Source organism: Macrotis lagotis, chromosome X (genome assembly GCF_037893015.1).
Source record: "Macrotis lagotis isolate mMagLag1 chromosome X, bilby.v1.9.chrom.fasta, whole genome shotgun sequence".
NCBI classification, from domain to species: domain Eukaryota; kingdom Metazoa; phylum Chordata; class Mammalia; order Peramelemorphia; family Peramelidae; genus Macrotis; species Macrotis lagotis.
In genome coordinates this window covers 186,934,407-186,959,797 of record NC_133666.1, presented here as the reverse complement: position 1 = coordinate 186,959,797, position 25,391 = coordinate 186,934,407, and the positions used below count along the sequence as shown (strand labels likewise).

Sequence of the window (25,391 nt, the reverse complement as noted above, 5' to 3'; positions counted from 1 at the left end):
TGCCATAACTGGAAGGCAACAAAGTAGCCCCAGGGATAGGAGCCTTGGTTCAAGAAGATCAAGTGTATATCCAGTCTCTGTATTTCCTGTGTGACAGTGAGCAAGTTATTTGTTTACCTGACTCAGTTTCCTCAACTGCAAAATGAGGATACTAATAGTACCTATTTGGCCTAGGTTATTCAGAGGATCAAATTAGACATTTGTAGCGCCCTTAACCTAATCCCTGACACTAATATGTCGGTAGATATTTAATAAATGCATTGTTCCTTCCTTCTTAGTCATCTAGGATACCTAAGTATAAATCACATAGACCACAGACGCGCTTTATTTCATTTCATTTTCACTTGAGTCCAAGTCTTAAGAAGACCCCATTTGGGATTTTTTTGACAAAGATAGTGGAGTAGCTTGTCATAAGGGATTTGTCTAAGGTCACACAGCCAGAAAGGCTCTAAGGCTGGATTTGAACTCTTGACTCCAGGCCCAGCGCTCTAATCATTGCTTTCCCTAGCAGACCTTGACCGTGACACTGATCAGCAAAATAAAAAAACTAGAAACTGCTTCATTAACATTGTAAACCGGATTAACGACCTTTTCACGCTTTGAAAATCCTTCTGCTGCGGTTAAGGAAGCATCTTTTTGTTCGCTATTAGCTGGATTGTTTTTCTACTTGTACCTTATTCGGGTTAGAATAAAAATAAATAAAAAATGTAACGCCATAAAATGGCGAGGCCGCGCCGGATCTCTTCCGGCCTGACTCCTCCAAGCGCTTCCGATGTCATTCTAATCAGACCCACGGGGTTCGGTCGCCCAGCGCCCGGAAGCAGAACTTCGCGCCCCTGCGGCGCACGTGCTCAGGGCGACGTCATTTTCATGCGCCCCCAAGCTGTACTGTCCCCGTCGCCGACCCGTAGCTCCCCGCGCAGTCTAATAGCCCGGAAGGGGCGTGGCGGCGACTTCCGGAGAGCCGGCAACCCGCGAGAGCCGCTCGGCCGGAGGACGCGGAGTCCAAGGGACGGACCCAAGGCAGCATGTTCCGGATCGAGAACCTGGGGCCGAAGCTGGACCCGGAGGAGCTCAAGCGCAAGATGCGCGAGGACGTGGTCTCTTCGGTCCGCAACTTCCTCCTCTACGTGGCCCTGCTGCGCGTCAGTGAGTGACCTTTCCCAGCCGTGCAGGCCGGGGTGGGGGGCGGCCGGGAGGGGACGGGGGCAGAGGTGGCCTTCATCTTGGCGCGGCCCGTGCTCCTCCACCCACCTCCGCCCCACGCCCCCCGGGGCCGCGGTGCCCGCATTTGTGAAAGGCCAACCAGGCCCGTCGAGCCCCGGAGAAGTTCGTTGCCTTCCTCAGGGCTGGTCCAAATCCAGACTTCTTTACACGACACCACGGTTTAGACCACACGATCTTTTATAATTCCTTTCATTTTTAGAGTCCACGTGCTTATTCTGCTTTAATACTAATGTTTTGCTTTAATATGCTACTTTAATAATAGAATACTGATCTTGGGAGTCAGAAAGACCTGAGTTCCAATCCCTCAGCCGTTCCCCATCAGTGTAACGTTTGAGTACTTCACTTAACCTCTGCCTCAGTCTCCTCATATGTATAAAATGGAAGTGATAATAACAAAGTCACTTAACTTTGGCCTCAGTTTCCTCATTTGTAAAGTGGAGGTAATCATCTCAAGTCGCTTAACCGTTGCCTGCCTTGGTTTCCTTGCCTGTACAGTGTAGATAATAATTACAGTATCTCTCAATGTGTTATTAGGATAAATTGAAATCTTTATGTCGACTCAGTTTATAAGAGCTAGCTTTAATAATCTCAGTACTGTTGGTTTGTTTTGTAATCATGCGTATATTATACATTTAAAGTCATTCTTAGGTCTTTAAGCTTTACCAATTTTCCATAATGGTCCGTGACACAGAATAAGAATTAAAAACCCCCAGGGTGGCTAGGTGGCACAGTGGATAGAGCACCGCCCCTGGAGTCAGGAGTACCTAAGTTCAAATCCGAGCCTCAGACATTTATTACGTAACTGTGTGGCCTTGGGTAAGTCACTTAACCCCATTGCCCTGCAAAAAACTTAAAAAAAAAGAATTAAAAACCCCTGTTGCAGTTCTACAGATCTTTTTTATATAGGACAAGGAAAGGAATTGAACTTGTGGGTTCCGTCTATAGAGAACCTAGTGATGGAATTCTACTGATGAATGGCTTCTTAAAGACCACATAAAGAATTGCCTAGAGCATTTTTGAGATATACTGATTCATTCAGGGTAACATTGCCACATGTCAGAGGCAGGACTTGAATAGCAATGACTGGTAGGCACTTGATGTCCACCCATTATACTAGGCTGCTCAGTATGATGATGTTCAAAAGATCTCTCTGGAACTCCAAGAAGAGACTACTTAAGACCCTGGACCAGGCTAGTGAGAAAGAAAAAAATCAAACAGAAAAACAACTCTTGCCTGCCCTTTATTTCTGTAGTTTTCTGGAACAAAGCTCTTCTTTTTCTGTTTAATATAGAAGATCATTTGATCTTCACAACGTCTGGTAAGGAAAGTGAATCATGGATTATCTCCTATTTAGTGGACCATGGATTATCTCCCATTGCACAGATGGTTTATTGAGGAATTGGAGGACCAGAAAGAGAAAATGACTATCTCTTTTCGCCATCTGTATCTAGACCTAACTGGAAAGGAAGGTGATGTTGGTTAAAGATTTCTTCAAAATCCATAGGCAGTTCCTCTTAATTTCTGATATCTTTCTCCTTATTTCCATTGCTGTATTACCAAGTTCAGATTCTTATTACAATACCCTAACCCAACTGATATACAGCAACCAAGATAATCTTTATAAAACACAGATTCAATCATGTCACTTCTTGCTCAAAAACTTTCTTTGGCTGTCCACTGACTACCATATAATGGTTAAATTGCTTAACCTTTTATTCAAGGTTCTCCACAAAATCCTCTCTCTAAAGTACTGTGCTAATATTATCTCATAATTCTTCTCGTGTATTCTGTGATCCAAACCACTACTTACTGTCTTTTGAAAATGCTGTGCTTTCCTCTTCTGAGCATTTTAAAACTCCTTTATACACACACTATCCTTTATGTTGTCTTCTGCACCATTGTTTGGTGAAGCGGCCTTTCTCACTAAGCCCATTCCTTTTATACATGTACCTTTTATCTCATCTTCTGTCCTTTCAAGTAGATTGCCCCTCACAAATTATTTCCACCTCTCAAATCTTTCATCACACCTTATCTGCTGGATCCTTCTATGCCTGCTTACAAACATGTCCATTTCCCACCAAACTCCCATATTTGGAAAAAACCTCATAAGGCTCTACTGACCCCTTATGTGATTGTCTTATACCATAATTCCCCCAAAATAAGACCTAACCAGAAAATAAACTCTAGCATGAATTTTTTCAGGATGCTCACAATATAACTCCTACCCCCCAAATAAGTGCTAATTAAGATTGTCAGTCAGACAGACACATTTAGTATGTCATAACACATGATGGATACAATGAATTATAAAATAATATTTACATATAATTAAAAATAAATAATATTATTGACATTAATACTTAAAATAAATTATAATATAAATTATAATTATTTAAATTATCCTACCTGGTGCCTTTGGACAAGAGGTAAATTCTGATGTAAACAGATGAACTCAAAACTAAATGACCAATTGAAAGTGCAGAACCAAGGCACTAATAATAGGTGCACTGAATGGAAAGAAAGCCCCACCTCTAATCATCACTAAGGGCAAGAAAGGTAAGATTGAATGTGTTTCAGGTATTTTATGTTCTCAAAACCAAAAAAGCCTAGTGCACACAAATAATATTATAAGTAAGTGGATCGATTTAATGCTGCCACTTGTTTTTTTGAGGACCAAATCCTATTAGTCAACATTCAACTGCACTGAAGACATGAGGAACTTCCTGTAGAGAGAAGAATACATCAAATAATGATTCCCGCAGGAATGATTGCCTATCTCTAGACATCCTCTGAAAATAAGCCCTAATGCATCTTTTGGAGCAAAAAATAATAATATAAGGTCCAGTCTTATTTTGGGGAAATATGGTATCCCCCCCCCCTTTTAAAACCAAACTCTGAAAAAGCTATCTTATTCCTTTCCTTACCCATATCTCAACCCTTTTTTGGTCTGGCTAATGGCCTGTAGACTCAACTGAAACTGCCCTCTCCAAAGTTTACTTGTGAAAACTCAGTCCTCATTCTTTTTGACCACTGTACCAACTTTGACTCAACCAACCAGCTTCTGGTACTCTTTCCACTTTGGGTTTTCAAGACACTAATCTCTTGTTTCTCTTCCTACCTCTAGGACTATTTTCTCTTAGTGTCATTTCTTGATCTGCCCCTAGACCCAGTCTAATATTCTTTTTTTTTCTCTTTCCTCTTTCACTGACTAAACTCATCAATTTCCATGGATTTTATTATCTTCTCCATTCAAGTAGCTCCCTGATCTTTTTATTTGGGCAGTTGTTTATAGGATTGTATAGTTAGCTCATCTTCAACTGCCTATTAGATATTTCAGACTAGATAGGTATCTCAAACTCACCATGTCTAAAACAGGACTCATCAACTTTCACTCCAAAACTGTATCCTTCAAACCTTTCTTCCTTGCTGAGAGTTCCATCATCTCTTCAGTAATCCAGGTTCACATTCTTGACTCCTAACCTCATATTACCTTAATTGTCTTTTCAGTTGCCATTCTTGTAATTTTGACTTTCATAACATTTCTCCCATTTTTCCTCTCCTCTCTATTCACACAGTCACCACCTTAGTTCAGGACCTCATTTCCTGCCTAGACTGTTGTAGTAGCCTCTTAATTGGTCTTCTACCTTATTTTTCTCCATTTAACAATCTATCCTGGATGAACATGCCACAGTGAAATCACTGTGTTACCATGTAACTTTTCTACTAAACTCCATTGGCTTCTTGTTATTTGAAGGATCAAATATAAACCTTTCTGGTCTGGAGCCTTCTATGCAATTTTGCCAATCTGGTCTCTCTATTCCTTTCACTGGATACTCAATCACCCATCTTTTTATTGCACTGTCTACATGAAAATTCATGAAGTGGTCCATATTTTTTTTTTAGAAGAGTAAAATTTCATTGACATTAATAATAAAATTAAGAGTTTTCAACACTTAGGACTTTCACATTCTTGCTGTTCAAGCATTCCTTTTTCTAAATATACTTTGCTGAGTAAGATCCTGTGTGTGTTAGAACACATTCAAAATTTATACAATGGATTGTATTCTCCAGTCATGTCTTGGCGGGGAGAGAAATCAACTTTATTCATTGCAACCAGGACAGGATAAAATCCCACTCTCCTTTGTTCTTCTTAATTGAGATATTAATGCCTGCCTTATTTTTTAATTTGTTTTAAACTAGTATGATAGCCACTCATTTACCAGGCTATTAACATACTTCCCAAAGCATCTTCAGGAGAATCCTGAGACAAGGGTGGGGAATCAATGGAGTGGGAAGGACATGGTGTAGGCCAACCTGTGAGGAAGGGTGATAGACCACTGAATTTCAGTCCAGGCTTTCCTAGCCTTGGCAATCAGAAAGGAAGTGGTGGTGGAGGAAGGAAATAAGAATTCTAATGAGCAACTTTGGATTTGATATGATTCTATTTGCTCCCAGGTGATCTAGAGGGTTTTTTTACTTTCATCTGTTGAATACTGACTCTGACTTTTCATTTTCATGAATAGTGTCCTCATCACAGTCCATCATCATTCCTACTTCCTAGACTTCCTAGTTTTCTTCAAGACTCACCTCTAGCACTGCACTCTATATTAAATCTTCACTAAATCCCCCTACTAGTGCTTCCCTCCCCCTCCCCTCTATTTATTTTGTATGTACCCCAAAATCAGAATGCTGTCTCCCCTGATAGAATATAAATGACTCAAGACAGTGACTTTTCTGTCTTTGTATCCCCAGCACCTAGTATATAGTGTAGTTCATAGTAACTTAATAAATGCTTGTTAAAATATTGTAGGATGATCAAAGTGAATGACATAGCTTTTTTTTAGCAGTGCTGTGACCCAAGATCTCTGAAAAGACCTATGATAAAGAATGCCCTTCATCCCCAGAGAAAAGAAAGAGTTGATGGTGTCTAATGCAGATTGAAGCAAACTTTTTTTTTTAACTTTATTTTTCTTGTGGTTTCTTTTTTGGGAGGTGGAGGTGAAGAAGGGAGTCTTTTCTTTTATACCATAACTATTATGGAAATTTTTTGATATGACTGCATATTTATAACCTATGTCAGATTTCTTGCTTTCTCAATGGGGGATATGGGATAAGGCAGGAGGAAGGGAGAGAATTTGGAACTCAGGGGCAGCTAGGTGGCACGGTGGATAAAGCACCGGCCCTGGAGTCAGGAGTACCTGGGTTCAAGTCTGGTCTCAGACGCTTAATAATTACCTAGCTGTGTGGCCTTGGGCAAGCCACTTAACCCCATTTGCCTTGCAAAAAAAAAAAAAAGAATTTGGAACTCAGAGTTTTAAAAACAATTGTTTATACATGTAACTGGGGAAAAATAAAATACTAAATAATTTTTTAAAAGAAAAAGAAACAAGATATGAATAGCTAACATGTCCAATGTGCCAAGCATTGTGCTGATAATAAGCACTTGAAAATTATTATCTCGTTTGATCCTCAGAAGGACCCAGGGAGGTAGGTACTATTGTGGTCTCCATTTTGCAAATGAGGAAACTGAGGCAAACAGATTAAGTGATTTGCCCAGGATCATACTGAGACAAGTTTTGGGCTCAGTTCTTCCTATCTTCAGACTTAGCACTCTATCCACTATGCCAACTAGCTTTCCCAACTGGTACATCCTTGACTCATACTTAAAGCATGAAGACTGAGAAAATTAAAACCTTTTGCTCTGTTTTCCCCATTTTGACCAGCAGGTATTTTTTTTTTTTGCAAGGCAAATGGGGTTAAGTGGCTTGCCCAAGGCTACACAGCTAGGTAATTATTAAGTGTCTGAGACCAGACTTGAACCCAGGTACTCCTGACTCCAGGGCCGGTGCTTTATCTACTGCGCCACCAGCTGCCCCTATAGGTATCATTCTTGATCTTATATTTAATATATTGAGAAATGTTTCTTAACTATTAGCATATGATACATTTAGCATGATTGGATTTTTAATTAATATGGGGGGAAAGTGGTTCTAATATCAGAGTACTTTTTCAGACAAAGATTTATTGATTTTTGAAATGTTAAAAAAAAATGCCACGTGTGAACCCAGTCTACTGGCAATGATACTTTGTTCACAAAAAAAGAATAAATATAATTGAATCTGATGAAGGAATTTGTTTTCCTGATATCTAATTTTCCCTTTTGCTTTTTCTTCCATATTCTCCTTAGCACCCTATATTTTAAAGAAGTTGGACAGCATATGAAGATCATGGTAGAAGAGAGACATTGGCATGTGGGAGCATGAACTCCAGAATATAATGATTTCTCTTGTTTGCTAATAAACAGGCACAAAAAGACATCAGAGACTTCTGGTACTGAATAAATATGAAAACTCCACTTACACTAAGAATGAGATTGACCTTGGTGAAAATGCTAACAACTGAAAGAAAAGAAGTTTTTGTTCTCTTTGATATTATTTAAAAAAATGTTAAACTTCTTTGGTCTCATACTGCTGTGTCAGTATCATACAACCTTCATAAATTTTGGTTCAGTTGTAAATAGTTTTATCAAACTATATTATGTAGTGAGTACTCATTGTAAGGGAGCTACCTCTGATTATCTCATTATTTTTGTTGAACCTCCTACCTCTGAGGAATATGCATTGTGAAAGATTTTTCTTGTGAATACTTTTGTTGAAATTGATACATTATGGTAATTAGTACAGTACTGTTAGTCTTTATTTTTAATAAATGTGCCATTTTTAAAAAGTATTAGATTTGATTTAAATTTTCCCTTTTTTTCTCACTTCAGTGTTTGATGAAATTCCTAGAACTCTGTTGTGATATATATTTGTATCAAAACCAGCTTTGCCTTGTTAATTTTCTAATCCTGAATAATTACAACTTCAGTTTGCATTATTGCTTTAACTTCGTTTATGACAGGTGACCTATGGATTAAAAACAGCATCTACTATGTAACAAAAGAGGAAAATAATCATTCTGAAACAGGTGATTAGGTGATAAAGTAACCACTAGTTTTTATGTTGGAGGTTGGGAGTTTATGCAGTTACTAGTTGCCAAATCTTAGTAGTAATTCATGGTTCATCATCTCAACTCTACACTGAGGTAGATAAAGTTGAATTTCAGCAGCTGCTCTCTTAATTTTGATGATTTATCTCTCACTTGCTCTCAGTTCTAAGCCCTTAGTAGCATCATAATGACTTCTGTCACTCTGAGTCCCTGTAGAGGCTAAGGATAGCAAACATTCAGCACAACAGAAGCTTTTTTAAGACTGGTTACACAAGAATGTCAATAGAAATAACCCTCTTCACCTTAGGTTTAATATCAGCTCTGAAAACTCCTGGTCCATCACTTAGTGAATTGACTTGAGGAACTTGTGAAGGAGAAGCATCTCAATCAGTTAGCATTCACTAAGTGCCTATTATGGGCCTTGGCCAGGTCCTGGGCTAGTCTGGGATCACCAAGAAAGCAAAAAACAATCCCTGCTCTCAGGGAGCTCATAGTCTAAAAGAGTAGGGAGGGGGGGCCGCTTGGTGATGAAGTGGATAGAGCACCCGCCCTGGAGTCAGGAGTACCTTGAGTTCAAATTCAGCCTCAGACACTTAATAATTACCTAGCTGTGTGGCCTTGGGCAAGCCACTTAACCCCATTGCCTTGCAAAAACCTTAAAAAAAAAGAGTAGGGAGGAGATCAGATGCAAATGATGAGTGTACAAACAACTATCTGGACAAATTAGTGGTGATCTCGGGAGGAAAGCACTGAGATTAGGGTTCTGGTTTCTTGCTCATTTCCCTTGGGTTTGCTTGTCCCCTGGTGATATTAGGTATTACTGCTGTTGCTGGGAAGAATGTTCCAACTGACTTTTAATCTACACTCCAAAGTTTCCAGAGTTCTCATTTTGTGTTCTCAACCATGAAATAAATCCTTTAAAGCAAGCTGGATAATAAGGTTGATGACCACACCCATGTGTCCCCCCCCCAAAAAAATTATTGCGCCTAGATTGTAGTTTCCTGACATTGCCCCACCCCTTACCCTGGCACAGCTTTCAGTCCACACACTCCTCACCTGTTTTCTTCAGCTCCCCTTTCTATAGTGAAGCTTCTTACCTTCCTGAAACCTGATTGACTCCAGCTTCTCTGAAGTATTTCCAGGGCTAGGGCCAATAAAAAGCCAAAGCCTGGTCGACTCCAGACATTTCAGATTTGATGTACCCCCAACAGATTGGAAGTCATGATATCCTGAAACCTACCTAATGACTTACCAGACTCATTTTTAGCAGGGGGTGGGTAGGGGGAGGCTGCAGTAGCCTTGTTTGTGTTTGAGCAAAGTAAATCTCCTTTGTGAAATATTAAGTGATTCTCAAGTGTCTTATTTCTTCCCAACATTGAACTAGCCTTGCTGTAGTCAATAGGGTGGTATGAGATGATCTCTTGATTCACAAGATAGTTGAGTTGGGATAAGAACCTCACAAATACAGAGGATTGGGGGTGGGGACACTGAAAGCCTGGCAGGTACTAAGCTGGCTCTCCAAGGGCAGTTGTTGAAGTAAAGAGATCTTTCCTGAAGGGAGTGGGGAATGAGGGACCAAAGCTGAGAACCCACCCCATGATCTCTAACCAGTTCTGCTTCCTGCTGAGATAGGAGCCTAGGAACTGGGAGAATGGAGAAGGCTAACAGCCAGGAGACAGGAATGGCCAATTCCTTCACTGTCTCCAACCTGAGAGGATAAGCAGTGTGGACTCTGTCCACCCAGAAGTTCTGATGGTTGCAGGAAAAGTTTAAACAGAAAGCCTGAAGATCCCTGGAGTCATGGGCTTCGGTGAGTGTAGTCTGATGGGCAACTGCTTAAAGATTCTTTGCTTTAGTTTCTATGGTCCCTGGGCAATCTTTGAAGGCCTCCTTAAATTTGCAAAGCCCTTTACATGTGTTGTAGCCTCCAAAAAGATTTGCCCATTGTTTGTTCTTATGAAGCTAAATTGGGGACTTAATTGAACTTGAACTAATAAAGATGAATTTCCCTTGGAGTCAGCTTGCACTTGGGGATTTGTTTGGGGTAGGCAGGAGAGGAGTAGTTTCTAAAAGAAATAGGTTTGATGAAGGTTTGGATTTATTCAGTGTTCCCCACACCCTATCGTCTGACTGGGGCATTTAAGAACTTGCCCCCTGGGTAAAGCCCCACCAGAATGGGTCTCTCACTAAGCTGTCACACAGATCAATTGTTAAAATTTGAGCAGCTTATCGGGACTTTGTGCCAAGGCAAATAGTCACTTTGGGAATGGGGAACAAATCACAGTAACTGCCTGGGTGTGGCTTCTGAAATTTGGGGTTGATAAGAAAGTTAATGGTGGCCAATACTAGGATGCTTGTAAACTTGCATTATGAAATGTGGAATTTTAAGAAACAAAAGGCTTACTTCACCTATTTGTCTTTCTGGCTGCCACTGGGAGTCACCGACATTCTGGAGGGGGACGATTCCCATGCTTTGTGGAGCATAACTGATAAGGCACAAAAGTCCTAAGTCAGGAGGGTGCATTCTTGACCTGGAATTTCCGATAGTTCCCCCCCAACACCCTGAGTTGAGATATTATCAATTATGATCCCTCTGATCCCTGATTTATGCCTATAAATATGCTTCTCCAAAATTCCATTTTGGGTCCCACTCCTAACCAACCAGGCTCCCATATATCTGCAAAGAGAACCTTATAAACACATATGAGGTATAGCCTAATTCTGTTTGTTCCTTATTAGGATAAATTATGGAGATGCTGTTTTAATTCTGTTCATTTTTATAAATACACCAAACTCTACAAGGTTAACAGAAATTAAGCACCTTGCCATTAGGACCCTTCAGTCACACCTAAGCCTGAAATATCCTCCAAAACCCCTGCTTTAAATAAATTTGGATCAATTAAGGGAAGCTACAGAGAATGGTCCAGAGAGGAAAGGGGTACAATGTGTGAGGGGCAAAAATGCTGACTTTTCAGAAACAGTGCTAAATTAGTCTAAGCCACAGGCCTCAGTTTCTAGTTCTCAAGAATCAGGTGTGTGTGAGAACCCTGATCTCCAGCTAGAAAAATTATGTCACCCTAACCATATAAGGTGTAAACAAAGACAGGCAATCCCCCCCCCCTTCTCTTTGGACCATCAAGTTTGACCAATTGTAAGGGTTAGCAGAAAAGAGGGGAAGGGGGTTGCGGTTTTTGTGGTTTTTTTAACCCTGTAATTTGGCTTTTTCTGCTCTCCCTCTCTCATAGAGAGTTAGGAACTGCCTTGCTTCTTGCAAGAACCGAATTAAATTTTAACTCTTTGCTGCCACTTTGAGAGGACTCCAAGTAGTCATTTTGGGTTAGGGTCTCAATACCCTACACAAATGGGTTCAGTATCTATACCATTTGAGAAACCTCTAAGCATGTTACTGTTAGTAGGGTTAAGTGAAAACCCTTAAAAATTACTGGATCTATCCCATGTAATTAATGCAATATTGGATGCACAGGGAGGTGACAGATAGTTCTCTAGTGATGGAGATAAAGGAAGCTGGTGTAATTTGTTATACCAGATCCCCTTACTACAATCCTATGTTACCTGTGAGGAAGACAGCTGGTACATGGCAGTTTACAGGGGACTAGAGGAAATGAAGGTCATCAGGCCCATCTCCAGCTATCCTGATCTTCTCTACATTGTAGACCAAGTAACCTAGGTCCAGGGTTTCAACCTTGACAATACCATTTTTCTCCAAATCTGTGGCTGAAACTAGTCAGATACAGTGTGCTTTCACCTGGGAAAGGAGTCCAATATATCATCACAGTCCCTCCACAAAACCATCTGAACTCTCCATATTGCCACATTATAAAAGGCTTCCCTTCCTGGGAGCATTGGTGTATACCATCACAGTGATGAGTTTGAGAATTAATCTTTCTTCAGAAGTTAAGGACAGGCTTATGACTTATGATTTTTGTATTCCTTCCCATTTTTGTATTGTATGTTTTTTGTTTTCTCCCTTTTCCCTTTTTAAATTGGTATTGCATATTAGGAGGATTGTTTATCTATTTAAATGATGGCAGGTCCATTAGAAGATCATTAGGACCTTGCCACCAAGGAGTGGTTTGTGGTAGAAAAGCAGTTTTCTGGCAAAGTTCCATGTAGCTTATTCCAAAATACACAACCCTACACACAACTTATTTCAGTCCATTTCCCTAGAAGCTTTTCAGATCAAGCTTCCTGCCCTTATGAAAGCTGACTGACAAGCCAGGCAGGGTTCCATGCCTCTCAGACTTGATGGGTACCCAACACTCTGTGAGTCATTCCCACCCCCCCCCCATGACTAACTGACCTGATATCTTTCCAGGTGGAGACAAGGGAACAGCAGATGCTGAGAAGTTAAGTACTGATGTATCCTTTCTGTATATACTTGCTACATATCCTTGCTATTTTAGGGCAAAATAAACTTCTTCCTTTGTTAAATGTTCCATGAATCATCTGTCTTATTTCATCTCAACATTAAACCCCAACTAAGAGGATGCTGATTTTAGTCATGCTCGCAATATCATCTTTTATCAGCTCTCTTCTTAGAACTACTTGAGACCCTTCCAAGTATCCCATGACACACTGGTTTTGACCAAATATTTAAATATTATGTTGTTATTCAACTTTGCACTCCCAGTTTCTTTTGTTGGAAACTGCAATTAGTAGGAAAAGCCCTGCCCAGTACACGTGTAAGGATTTTTTAAATTATTAAATTAATGTATTTATTTTCATCCATACACACACATACACACACATATTAGGTTTTTGCAAGGCAAATGGGGTTAAGTGGCTTGCCCAAGGCCACACAGCTAGGTAATTATTAAGTGTCTGAGACTAGATTTGAACCCAGGTACTCCTGACTCCAGGGCTGGTACTTTATCCACTGTACCACCTAGCCATCCCCCAACTGCAAGAATCTTAAAGGACTCTAAGTACTGGGAGGTTATGGAGGTCTCACCTGAGAACTTTACAAAAGATATAAGTTACAAAGACACTGACTCAGGACCTCACAGTTCAGGCAGTTTATGATGCCTTCATTAGAAAAGGTACTAACATTTTTCAGCACAGCAGAATTAAATTGGTTCAAAAGATAATAAGATATTTAAATTTAAAGTTAACACCCCTGCTTTTTATCAGGGCTTTTTGTCTCAAACATAAGTGTTGTCATCTTGGGCCTTTTCAATGGAGAGACAAGACGCAACTATACCCTTATCCTTTAAGTGCAATCTCTTCAATTATTTTAAGAGAAGTAAATTTCTCAAGAATTATTGGCCCCCCTCCTTCTGAACACTGGAGAGCAACTTGAGCCCCTTGCTAGCTTGATTAGTTTGAGTCAGTCAGTCAGTCAGGATGTGCAGAGCAGGGCTGAGGCTGAGGCCAGGCTGGGCTACTGAAGAAGGAGGGGAGGAGCTGCCACCTCCTCGGCCAAGGAAAGGAGCATGTATGCAACTAGAGACAAGAAAGTGAAAATGACCACCAAATCCTGCCTGGAATGTAATCAACAGGTTCCTGTTGCATATAAATCATTCCCCTGTGGTTATATATTTATTAGTAAAAAGCTCCTAAATTCAAAACATTCAGAGAAATCTCCCTCTTCTGCAGAAAATAAGCATGATGCCAGGAGAAGATGAACAGAGAAAGTTAGGAGAGAGATTAATTCTACAGTAAATAAAGATTTAGAAAACAAAAAAGGTCTCGAAATAGCCACCAATCTGATCATATCAGACGAGGAAGAGGAAGACCCAAAAGTGCATCTGCCAAAAAACATGTGGAAGAAAGAGGGAGACAGGAAAAAGAAGTTGATTTTCAGTTGCCTTAGCAGAAATTAATAGGAAAATTATCAATCAAAGATTTATTCTCTAATACTTATCTGCAGAACTGCTGGAACTTTCTTCAGAATTACATCAACAAATTCTCAAATTCTTAAGGACTCTCAGGAGTACTCTGCCTACATCTACAAGGGCCATTGATTCTTCCCTCTCCTCTCCCTCCCCTTTTATTCTTCACATTGTTTAGCCTGTGCAACACTTTAGGAATAGAGTTGTAGACTTGGACAGTTCTGTGTCTCTCTTGTTTACTAAGAAACAGTGTCAATGTTTCATGTCTGGAATATGGTGACTATATTTGGTCTTAGAAAGTGTATTTTGGATGAATGCAAAGGGGGAGAGTAGTGGGGGAAGAGCAGGGAAACAAAATACTTGTTAGCATTTATATTTTCAACCAGAAATGAAATATTTTAAATACTTTCAGAGAGAGTGATTTTGCTTTTTAAAAAAATTCAAATTTTTCAGCTCTAACAGTTTACATATGTATAGTTTATCTAAGCTTTAATAAATTGGTAATTGTTATTTTATTTAACTATTAAGAGAATATATAATGTAATTTTTCTCTTAAATTAAGGTTTGTTCTTGGCCTTTTATTTTTATGGTTGAAGGTCTAGGTGATGCTTCTAGGTAACTAGTTGAGAAGTTGAGTGATGCTTGAAGATAAATATTAAGGATATGTCATACAATTCAGAAATACCACCATGTCCTCTTGTATATGATTTATTTTTTTAGTTGAACAAAAGATTTTGGGGTTTTTTCCTGCTCTCAAATTGGTGCCTATTAACCTAAATATAAATTGTATTTATTATAGGCAAAAAAAAAAGAATTAGAAGTGTTATATATTCCCTTTTAAGGTTGTATACAATTTGATGGTCATGAGTAACATTTGTTTTGCTTTGTTTTTTCCTTCCCCTTTTCATTTACCTCTTAATGCAACTCTTGAGTCCTGTATTTGATGATTGAATTCTCTGTTCAATTCTGGTCTTTGTGTCAGGAAATTCTGAAAATCCTCCATTTCATTGAACATCCTTCTTTTTCCCTTATAATATATGCTGAATTTTTCAGGGTAGTATATTCTGGGTTGTAATCCCAGGTCCCTTGCTCTCCAATATAAGTTATTTCAGGTCTTCTGATCCTTCAATGTAGAGGTTGCTAGGTCCTGTGTGAATCTGATTATGTTTCCTTTGTATTTGAATTGTTTTCATTTAGCTGCTTGCAATATTCTCTCCTTTATTTATGAGCTCTGGAATTTGGCTATAACAGACTGGAGTTTTTATCCTGGGATCTCTTTCTGGAGGGGTTTTGTGGATTCTTTCAATGGTTATATTGTTTTCCTTTTCTAGAAGATTTGGACAGTTTCCCTTTATAATTTCCTGAATGATATTTTCCAGGTTCTTGTTTTGATCTAGTCTTTCTAGTAGTCTGTTGATTCATAGATTGTCTCTTCTGGATCTATTTTCCAGGTCATTCATTTTGCCTAAAAGGCACTTTACATTTTCTTCACTTTTTTCAATCTTTTTATTTTGTTTGATAGAATCTTGTAGTCTTGAAGATTCATTGGTTTCTTTTTGTTAAATTATAATTTTTAGGGTTTTATTTTCTTCATTTAGTGTTTCCTTTTCTAGTTATTTTTACTTTTAATAGAGTTGATTTCTTTGGTCAATTTTTCATAATTTTCCTTCATGACTCACTTCTTTTTTCCATCTTTTCTTCTTCCTCTCTTCTTTGGTTTTTAAATTCTTCTTAAAGTACTTCAATGGGACAGTTAGGTGGTGAAGTGGATAGAGCACTGGTCCTGAAGTCAGGAGTACCTGAGTTCAAATCCAGCCTCAGACACTTAATAATTACCTAGCTGTGTGGCCTTGGGCAAGCCACTTAACCCTATTTGCCTTGCAAAATCCTAAAAAAAAAAGTTACTTGAATGAGCTTTTGTTTTTGAGTCCAATTTATAGATTGTTTTGATACTTCCCATGTGAGTGATTTTTCACTAATTTTTCTTCAGACATGGCATTGCTGTCATCTTTGTCTGTAAAGTAGTTTTCTGTAATGAGCACTCTTGTAGCTTTTGTGCTCATCTTTGTTGTTTGAACTCTGCTTCTGAGGTATAGGGAGTATAGATCCAAGCTTTTTTTTTGCTGAGGTTTGGGGTCTGATCCCTGGCTTGTTGTTGACCAAGATATTGTCTATGCAGTCCAGGCCTTGCTTTTATAGGTTTATTTCCTCCTTAATGTCCAGGTTCTGACTTAGTAGTTTGTTCCTGACCCAGTCCTGTCTTTTACCTCGATGTTCCCAGGGTTCAGCCTTTGTTTGGTGTTGGGACCCTCCTGGCTGGCTTGCTATCTAGCTGCGGGGACCACCGCTGTTGTCTAGTTGTTGGGACCTAGATTGCACTGTGGCTAAGAGCTTCCTGTTGGCTTTCCCCACTTTCCCTTCTCCTGGACTTTACTTCTCCTTTTCCTCCAAAGAGACAGACCTTCATTGAAGATCCTCTACAATGTCTACCTTTGAAAACTTATTTGAATCTTCTCTTTTTCTTGGTGGGATCTGTGGTTGAAATGTCAGAATAGAGACTTCATTTATCTTTGGAAGGGAAAAGCTCCAAGCCACCAGCTTGGCCCTGCCCCAGAACTCCCATGGTGTAAGGATTGTGCTACTGCTTAAGCATCAAACTTCATGCTCTCCATTGATGGATCCTTGACAATAAGAAGAAGCTAATTTTTTAATTGGAAAAACATTTTGAAAATGAAAGTTCCATTTTATAATCATTCATTAAATCGTTTGTTAAATGCTTTTGTAAAATATCATGTTATTGTTCAGTTGTATCCAACTCAACATGATTGCATTTGTAGTTTTCTTGAGACTGATAGAGTGGTTTGCCATTTTCTTCTCCATTTTACAGATGAATAAACTGAAGCAAACAGGGGTAAGTGACTTGCTCAGGGTCACATAGCTGGTAAGGGTATATAAGAATCTCGGTGTCTGTTCTTTAAAGTCAAACTTGATTATATTAATTTCATAGCATTCAGTAGTGTTAGGTTGTTAGATTCCTGTTGATCATTCCCATTTTTATCATTATTGTCTTCATGAACATTATTTTCCTAGTTCCTTATTGTTTTCTATCCCTTGAGAAAGTTACCCAGATGAATAACTCCTGAGTTCTTCCTGACTCCAGGCCCAGTGTTCTATTCACTGTGTGCCTAGATAGTTTACAAAGTATATTAAATGGTCTCCACTCTATTTAGGGATAAAGAACTTTATTTCTAGATGAAAGAGAAACCTAAACACAAACTACTAATGCTAATAAATCTCAGAGAGATTGGGATTCTCTGGGGAAGAGAACAGAGAACAGAGAGATTCCTAGGGATATCCAAAATGTTAAGTTGCAATGAATAGTTCAGATATTGAACCAATACTTCTACCAATATTTATTTTTAAAAAGTAATAATTTATTCCCAATTACATGTAATGATAATTTGTAACATTCATTTTTTTAAATGTTGAGTTCCAAATTTTCTTCTTTTCTCTTATCTCCACCCCTTCCTGAGATAGTAAGCAATTTGACATAGGTTATACATATGCAATCATGAAGCATTTTCATGTTAGTCATGTTGAGAAAGAAGAAATAAATTAAAAGGAGAAAAATATGAAAAAAGGTTAAAAAGTAATCGATCTTCATTCAGATTCTATCAGTTTTCTCTCTAGGTGTGGATAGCATTTTTCATCATGAGTCCTTGGAAATTGTTTTGGATCATTGTATTGCTGAGAATATCCAAGTCATTCACAGTTGATCATCTTACAATATTGCTGTTACTGTATGCCATGTTCTCTTTCCCCTAAGGATGTTTAGGGAAGCCATATAATGGGAAAGGAGCTGATAGCATCATAGATTTAGGGCTAAGAACTAGTGTGGCAAGAATGATCAGGAGAGAGAAATTGATTAAGAATGGGAATAATGGTTTAGCTATTAGTGTTTGATGTTTGTTCTTGAGTCTTTCTCCTTTATTTTATTGAAGGAAAAGGATATTTATGGGTATCTCTGTGTGGGTTGTACTATTTCATGGCTACATGGCATTTACTAAAATTGATTAACAATGTTGAAAGATGGGGTGGCTAGGTGGCAAAGTAGATAGAGTGCACTGGCCCTGGAGTCCAGGAGTACCTGAGTTCAAATCTGTTCTCAGACACTTAATAATTACCTAGCTGTGCGGCCTTGGGCAAGCCACTTAACCCCATTGCCTTGCAAAAAAAAAAAAAAACCAAAAAAAAAAAAACAATGTTGAAAGTTATAGACAATTTCAGCCTAAAGATACACATCTCGTTTTCTTTTCCTTTTATTTTTAAAAGAAACAGCAGGCTTTAGACAGCTGACCTCTGAACCTGGAAGAACTGAACTCAAGTTTCTACCTTTTGCATTCTCAATAACTAGGAAGGTTACTTAGTATCCTATGCAACATTTTAACCTCTAAGATACAGAGAAGATGCTGACCTGTATTGGTAGAGACAATTTCCTTTACAAATGAATTAACAGTCCAGCCCCTATGCCTTCCTTTCAAAACATTTATTATTATTATTGTTATTATTTTTAAGAGGTTTTTTTTGCAAGGCAATGGGGTTAAATGACTTGCCCAAGGTCGCACAGCTAGGTAATTATTAAGTGTCTGAGGTCGGATTTGAACTCAGGTTCTCCTGACTCCAGGGCCAATGCTCTATCCACTGTGCCACCTAGCTGCTCCTTTATTATTATTTTTATTTGTTTTTATATCACCTACATTTCTCAGTACATCCTTCCCTCCTTCCAGAGATATAACTCAATAATGCAAAATTTAAAAGAGGGAGGAAAGGTGGAACTAACTAGCACATCAAAAAAGTCTGTCATATTCAGTGTTCCACACTCATAATTCTATGTGGCACAGTGAGGTAGAGAGGGGAATGGACTGGTAACCAGGAATATCTGGGTTCAAAATCCTTCCTCGTCTCTTTGACCTTGGCCAAATCACCAGTAACTTCTCTCAGTCTTCATTTCATCATCTTTTAAATGAAGATTATCTCACTTCTAGTGCTACATTTAGGATTCTATGATCATTACGCAGGGAAGGAGGCACAGTCTTGGTGTCTGTTCTTTAAAGTCAAACTTTATATTAATTTCATAGCATTCCAGTAGTGTTAGGTTGTTAGGTTCCTGTTAATCATTCCCATTTTTATCATTACTGTCATCATGAATATTATTTTCCTAGTTCCTTACTGTTTTCTATCCCTTGAGAAAGTTACCCAGATAAATAATAAAAGAAATGATTCAAAACCTGCAGTGTAGTTCATTAAAGAATCTTCTTTCCTTGAGGAAGATATGACATAGTGACAAGTAGTAGAGACTAGATGATAATATGGTTAGGTGGATTCAGAACCAATAGAGAGGCTGCATTGATTAAGATTCAGAAGATTGACAGAGAGTTACAGTACGTTTAAATAACTCAGTTTAGCTACAGGGTATCCCCCCCCCCAATTCATGAAATCCTTCTTTAGAGTTCCTTTTGTAGTGGTACAATTTCAGGCCTATTCCTGAAATCTTTTTGTTACTTGTCTTGCATATATATATATATATATATATATATATATATATATATATATATATATACTTGATACTGCATATGTGATGCAGCATATCTTATATATTGCTTATATATTGCTGCATATCTTAACTCAGGGCACAAAAACTGTTTCCTATGTTAGAAGAGAGGAACGTGCCTTTTTGTTTTATGGCTTTTTTTGATTATCAAGACAATATCCCTTGATAAATAGCCAAGGTCTATATAGTATTGTCAAAACTGTTTATTTTACAGGAAGTCTCTTTCAAGAATGTCAGAAATATGACTGCTAAGCAAACAAAATCTTTATAGAAACATATTTCTTTTATAAAATCTTCCCACTTAGAAAAGATGCAACCACAAAGATGGAAAGAAGGGAAAAAAAGATCTTTTATCAGGTGAAAACTGTCAGATAAGATTTTCTTAGGTAGCCAAGCATTAATTAATTGTCTCTTCCTTGGGTTTACATAGATATTGTGTCTCAAGGGATGAGTCCCTCTCTTTCAGAAATGACTGTCTCACTCATTCATTTCCATGTGCTTACTTTATCTGGGCAGTCAAATTGTATAATCTTGTTCCAAATCATGTTTAACACCAGTTTCCAGGATTTTGTACCCCCCTAGGTGAAGGCCAAATGTGTCCTGACATCACTAAAGTCTGATTACTTCCTTTCCATGGTGTAGCTTCCATATGTCTGCATAAATATGCCATTATTTTGAGATTCATTATGCTGAAAAGAAAATGAATCTCACAGCTTTGTTAAATGACTTTATTAAGAGTGACAGTTCACTACACCCTGAACAATTTACCTGCTAACCAGATTATTTTTGCATTGCTATTATGCTATAAACATTGGCTTTACATAAATAATCCACCTCACCCCATTATTAACGAAAGCTCTATTGTGCCTTATCCTAACTTGGGAAATCCCTTGACCTTCAATAACAGAAATATGTGTCAGAAATATATCTGAAAAAATCTTGCTTGTTTGGCAATCATATCCCTGTTATTCCTGAAAGAGACTCCTTCTTTTTTATTAATTGATATTTTATTTTTCCAAATACATGTTACAAAAGTTTTTTCAACATTCATTCATATGCTTTTGTATATTTTTAAGCTACAAAATTTCCTTCCACCTTCCCTCCCCACCCCACTCCCCTCAGCGGTGAACAGTCAGGCTAGCATTGTACATACATATTTTTGATAAACATGTTTACAGATTAGTCATTTTTAGTATGAGGAATTAGGGATTAAGGGAAAGAGATACATAAGAGATAATTTTTATAAAGTGTTCACCAGTATTCTGAAAGGTTGTTTTTGTTTTGTTTTGTTTTTCTTCCTCTGGATGGGGATAACATTGTCCACAGTCGATCTAATAATACATTTGTCCCAGCTCTCTGAACTGCTGAGAGGAGCTGCTTCCATCAAAGTTGATCATCTCACAATGTTGTTGTTAATGTGTGCATTGTTCTCTTGGTTCTACTCCCTTCTCTCAGCATCAGATCCTGTAACTCATTCCATGCTTCCCTAGAGTTCAACCATTTATGATTTCCTTATACAACAAAAACATTCCATAGTATTATGTGTCATAACTAGTTTAGCATCCCCTCAATTTCCGATTCTTTGCCACTACAAAAAGAACTGCTATGGATATTTTGGAACATGTGGGGCTTTTCCCATTTTTTATGATTTCTTTTGGATATAGACCTAGAATTGGAATTGCTGGGTCAAAGGGAATGAACAGTTTTATTGCTCTTTGGGCATAGTTCCATATTGCTCTCAAGAATGGTTGGATCATAGGGGCGGCTAGATGGCATAGTGGATAAAGCACCAGCCTTGGAGTCAGGAGTAACTGGGTTCAAATCCAGTCTCAGACACTTAATAATTTTAATAATTACCTAGCTGTGTGGCCTTGGGCAAGCCACTTAACCCCATTTGCCTTGAAAAAGCCTTAAAAAAAAAGAATGGTTGGATATTTTTACAACTCCACCAGCAATGCATCAATGTCCCAATCCTCCCACAACCTCTCCAACATTGATCATTTCCCCTTTTTCTCATCTTGGCCAATCTGATAGGTGTGAGGTGATACCTCTTTATTGGTTTAATTTGAATTTCTCTAATCAGTAATGATTTGGAGTATTTTTTCATTTGATTATATACATATATATATATATATATATATATATATATATATATATATATAGTGTGTGTGTGTGTGTGTGTATATATATATTTAATTTCTTCATCTGAAAACTGTCTATTCATATCCTTTGACCATTTATCAATTGGAGAACAATTTGTGATCTTATAAATTTGATGCAATTCTCTTTATATTTTAGAAATGAGACCTTTATCAGAACTCCTAGTTATGAAAATTGTTTCTCAGCTTTCTGCTTTCCTTCTAATTTTGTCGGTATTGATTTTATTAGTGCAAAACCTTTTTAATATAGTCAAAATCATTCAATTTGCAGTTTATAATGTACTCTAGTTCTTGTTTGGTCATAAATTTATCCCCTTTCCATATATATAATTAGAGTATTTCTTGGCTTATTAATTTATCCATGGTGTCGCCCTTTATGTCTAAATCCTGTACCCATTTTGACCTTATTTTGGTTTAGGGTGTGAGATGTGGGTCTGTGTCTAATTTTTGCCATACTATTTTCCAGTTTTCCCAACAATTTTTGTCTAATAGTGAGTTCTTATTGCAGAAGCTGATGTCTTTGGGTTTATCAAACAGTAGATTGCTGTAGTCATTTACTGTGGTTTCTTTTGAACCCATCCTAATCCATTGATCTATTGCTCTATTTCTTTTTTTTATTTTGAATTTTTTACAATTTTACTCTGTTTCTTAACCAGTACCAGGCTGTGTTGATGGCTGCTGCTTTATAGTATAGTTTTAGATCTGGTAAAGCTAGGTCACCATCCTTTACATTTTTTCCATCAGTTCCCTTGCTATTCTTGCTCTTGTGTTGCTCCAGATGAATTTTGTTACTATGAGAACACTCCTCCTCCTTTTTTTAAAATTTTTTTTAAATTTAAGGCAATGGGACTAAATGACTTGCCCAAGGTTACACAGCCAATTTGAACTCTAATCCTTCTGACTCCAGGGCCGCTGCTCTATACACTGCACCACCTAGCTGCCCCTGAGACCCATCCTTCTTATAAAAAGTTTTGACAAGATTATATAGATCTTGGATATTTATCAAGGAATGCTCTTATAAAGCAAGACCCTGAGCAATCAAAAAATGCCAAAGGATACCAAATTGAAGAATGAGAAGCCTTCAAGGCAAAGGGATGGGTTTCTCATTTCCTCAGCAGTTAGAAAAGATGAAAAGTCCAAGGGAGAAATCAAGGTGTGCAGTTCAGAGAAAACAACTCAGAGTGAATATTAAATAATAGAGATGGCCAATTAGATTACCACCATCTGGGGTTTTTGTTTTTGTTTTAAGATTAGACTTTCAGGGTGGCTAGGTGGCGCAGTGGATAAAGCACAGGCCCTGGAGTCAGGAGTACCTGGGTTCAAATCTGGTCTCAGACACTTAATAATTACCTAGCTGTGTGGCCTTGGGCAAGCTACTTAACCCCATTTGCCTTGCAAAAACCTAAAAAAAAAATTAAAAAAAATTAGACTTCCTATCTCACCTAGGCTGGAAGTATAGAACCACTCCTGTATTTGATCCCAATTTCTGATTTCCATGAAAGCCTTAACCTGCTTCATTTTTATGGGCTACTATAGTTTACTTCCCCCTCTCCCTGCCCCCCCCCATGACTCTCTTTCCCCAGAGGCACTATATTGTGCTAAACATCTTTTAGCCCTGCTGCAGCTCAAAACAGCCAAACTTAAGCAATTCAGCTTCAAATCTCCCTAGAAGTGGGCATAACATGCATGTGCCACCACAGCTGATTTGTTACCTCTGTTTTTTTAGACACAGTTCACACACCCATGTGTAATGACCAGAGACATGGGATGAAGGGACAACAGGTGAGACAGAGCTGAGCCTCACCTGTGATTGACTGTATACAATAAGCCAAAGCCAGTTGTATGTGTTCAACCCTTCCCAATCAGAGGTGAAGTTCAGTTCTACCTCATCAGCCATCCCATTCACTGCACAGAAATGTATCCTGTAGATTGCAATTATCACATTTAGGGAGGCCAAAGTCCTCTCTCTCACTTTACTAACATATCATCCTTACTAAGACTGATTATGGGCCCTTGTGGATATCACTGAATAAAAGTAGAAACAAGGGGAAGTATCTATGTTCATGGAGTTATTTTCATGCTAAGGAAAGCACTGCTTTGCTAAGAGATCTCAAAACTATGAGGGATTGGTCACCTCATTCACCAATATTAAGCTTGTATTTAACCATAACTCAAGAGCAATGGCCAAGACTATTACAACCTCAAGATTGAAAGGGTGGTGATGACTAATTCAATGTCAACTTGGTCAAAGGTCTCTGTGAGAGTACCCCAGATATCTATCCATGACCCTTTACTGTTTAACTTATTTTTTAATATCTTGGATAAAGTTTTTTTGGGGGGTAGTTTGTTTGTTTGTTTCCCAGCTTATGATTTCATTGAATAGAAAACTCTGGGCAAGGAAACTCCATCTTCTAGTGCAGGTCAACAATCAGTTTCCTGGGACAGCTAGTACTTAGAGGTTAGATGACTTTCACACAGTCATATGTGACAAAGGCAAGACGTAAACTCACATCTTCCTAATTCTGAGGCTAGTTCTGCCATACTGCTGCTCTTTTTTTTTATTTTAGAAAGGTTTTATTTATTTTGAGTTTTACATTTTTCCTCCAATCTTGCTTCCCTCCCCACAGAAGACAGTTTGTTAGTCTTTACATCATTGCCATAGTATGCATTGATCTAAGATGAATGTGATGAGAGAAATCATATCCTTAAGGAAGAAACATAGTATGAGATATAGCAGAATTACATAATAAGACTTTTTTTTTAATTAAAGGTACATAGAAAGTCTTTGGTCTTTGTTCAAACTCCACAATTCTTTCTCAGTATACAGATGGCATTCTCCATTGCAGATATCCCAAAATTGTGCCTAATTGATGCCCTCTTGGTATGAACAAGTCCATTGAGGTGGATCATTACTCCCATGTTGCTGTTAGGGTGTACAATGTTCTTCTGGTTCTGCTCATCTCACTCAGTATCAGTTCATGCAGATCCTTCCAGGCTTCTTTGAATTCCCATCCCTCCTGGTTTCTAATAGAACAATAGTGTTCCATGACATACATATACCACAGTTTGCTAAGCCATTCCCCAATTGACAAATGGTCAAAGGATATGCAAAGGCAATTTACAGATGAGGAGATCAAAGCAATCCATAGTCATATGAAAAATTACTCTAAATCACTAATTATTAGAGAAATTCAAATTAAAACATCCCTGAGGTACCACCTCACACCTCTCAGACTGGCCAATATGACCAGAAAGGACAATGATCAATACTGGAAGGGATGTGGGAAATCTGGGACACTAATACATTGTTGGTGGAGCTGTGAACTCATCCAACCTTTCTGGAGAATAATTTGGTATTATGTCCAAAAGACAACAAAAATGTGCATACCCTTTGATCCAGCAATACCACTATTAGGTCTATACCCTGAAAAAATGATGAAAAAGGCTAAAAAAAATCACCTGTACAAAAATATTCATAGCAGCTGTTTGTGGTGGCAAAGAAATGGAAACTGAGGGAATGTTCATCAATTGGGGAATGGCTTAACATACTTCTGC

The 25,391-nt window shown here is 38.3% G+C and overlaps 1 protein-coding gene and 1 pseudogene across 1 annotated transcript; both read left to right on the top strand.

Annotated features, from left to right (window-relative positions):
- The first annotated feature begins 946 nt into the window (after positions 1-946).
- Positions 947-7,956, top strand: TOMM5 (translocase of outer mitochondrial membrane 5). The gene is made up of 2 exons (XM_074202684.1): positions 947-1,149; positions 7,415-7,956. Exons 1-2 carry the CDS (start codon positions 1,029-1,031, stop codon positions 7,447-7,449), a joined length of 156 nt encoding a protein of 51 aa, XP_074058785.1. The 5' UTR covers positions 947-1,028; the 3' UTR covers positions 7,450-7,956.
- A 5,711-nt stretch (positions 7,957-13,667) lies between these two features.
- LOC141497037 (UPF0547 protein C16orf87 pseudogene) lies at positions 13,668-14,091 on the top strand (annotated as a pseudogene).
- Positions 14,092-25,391: the final 11,300 nt, after the last annotated feature.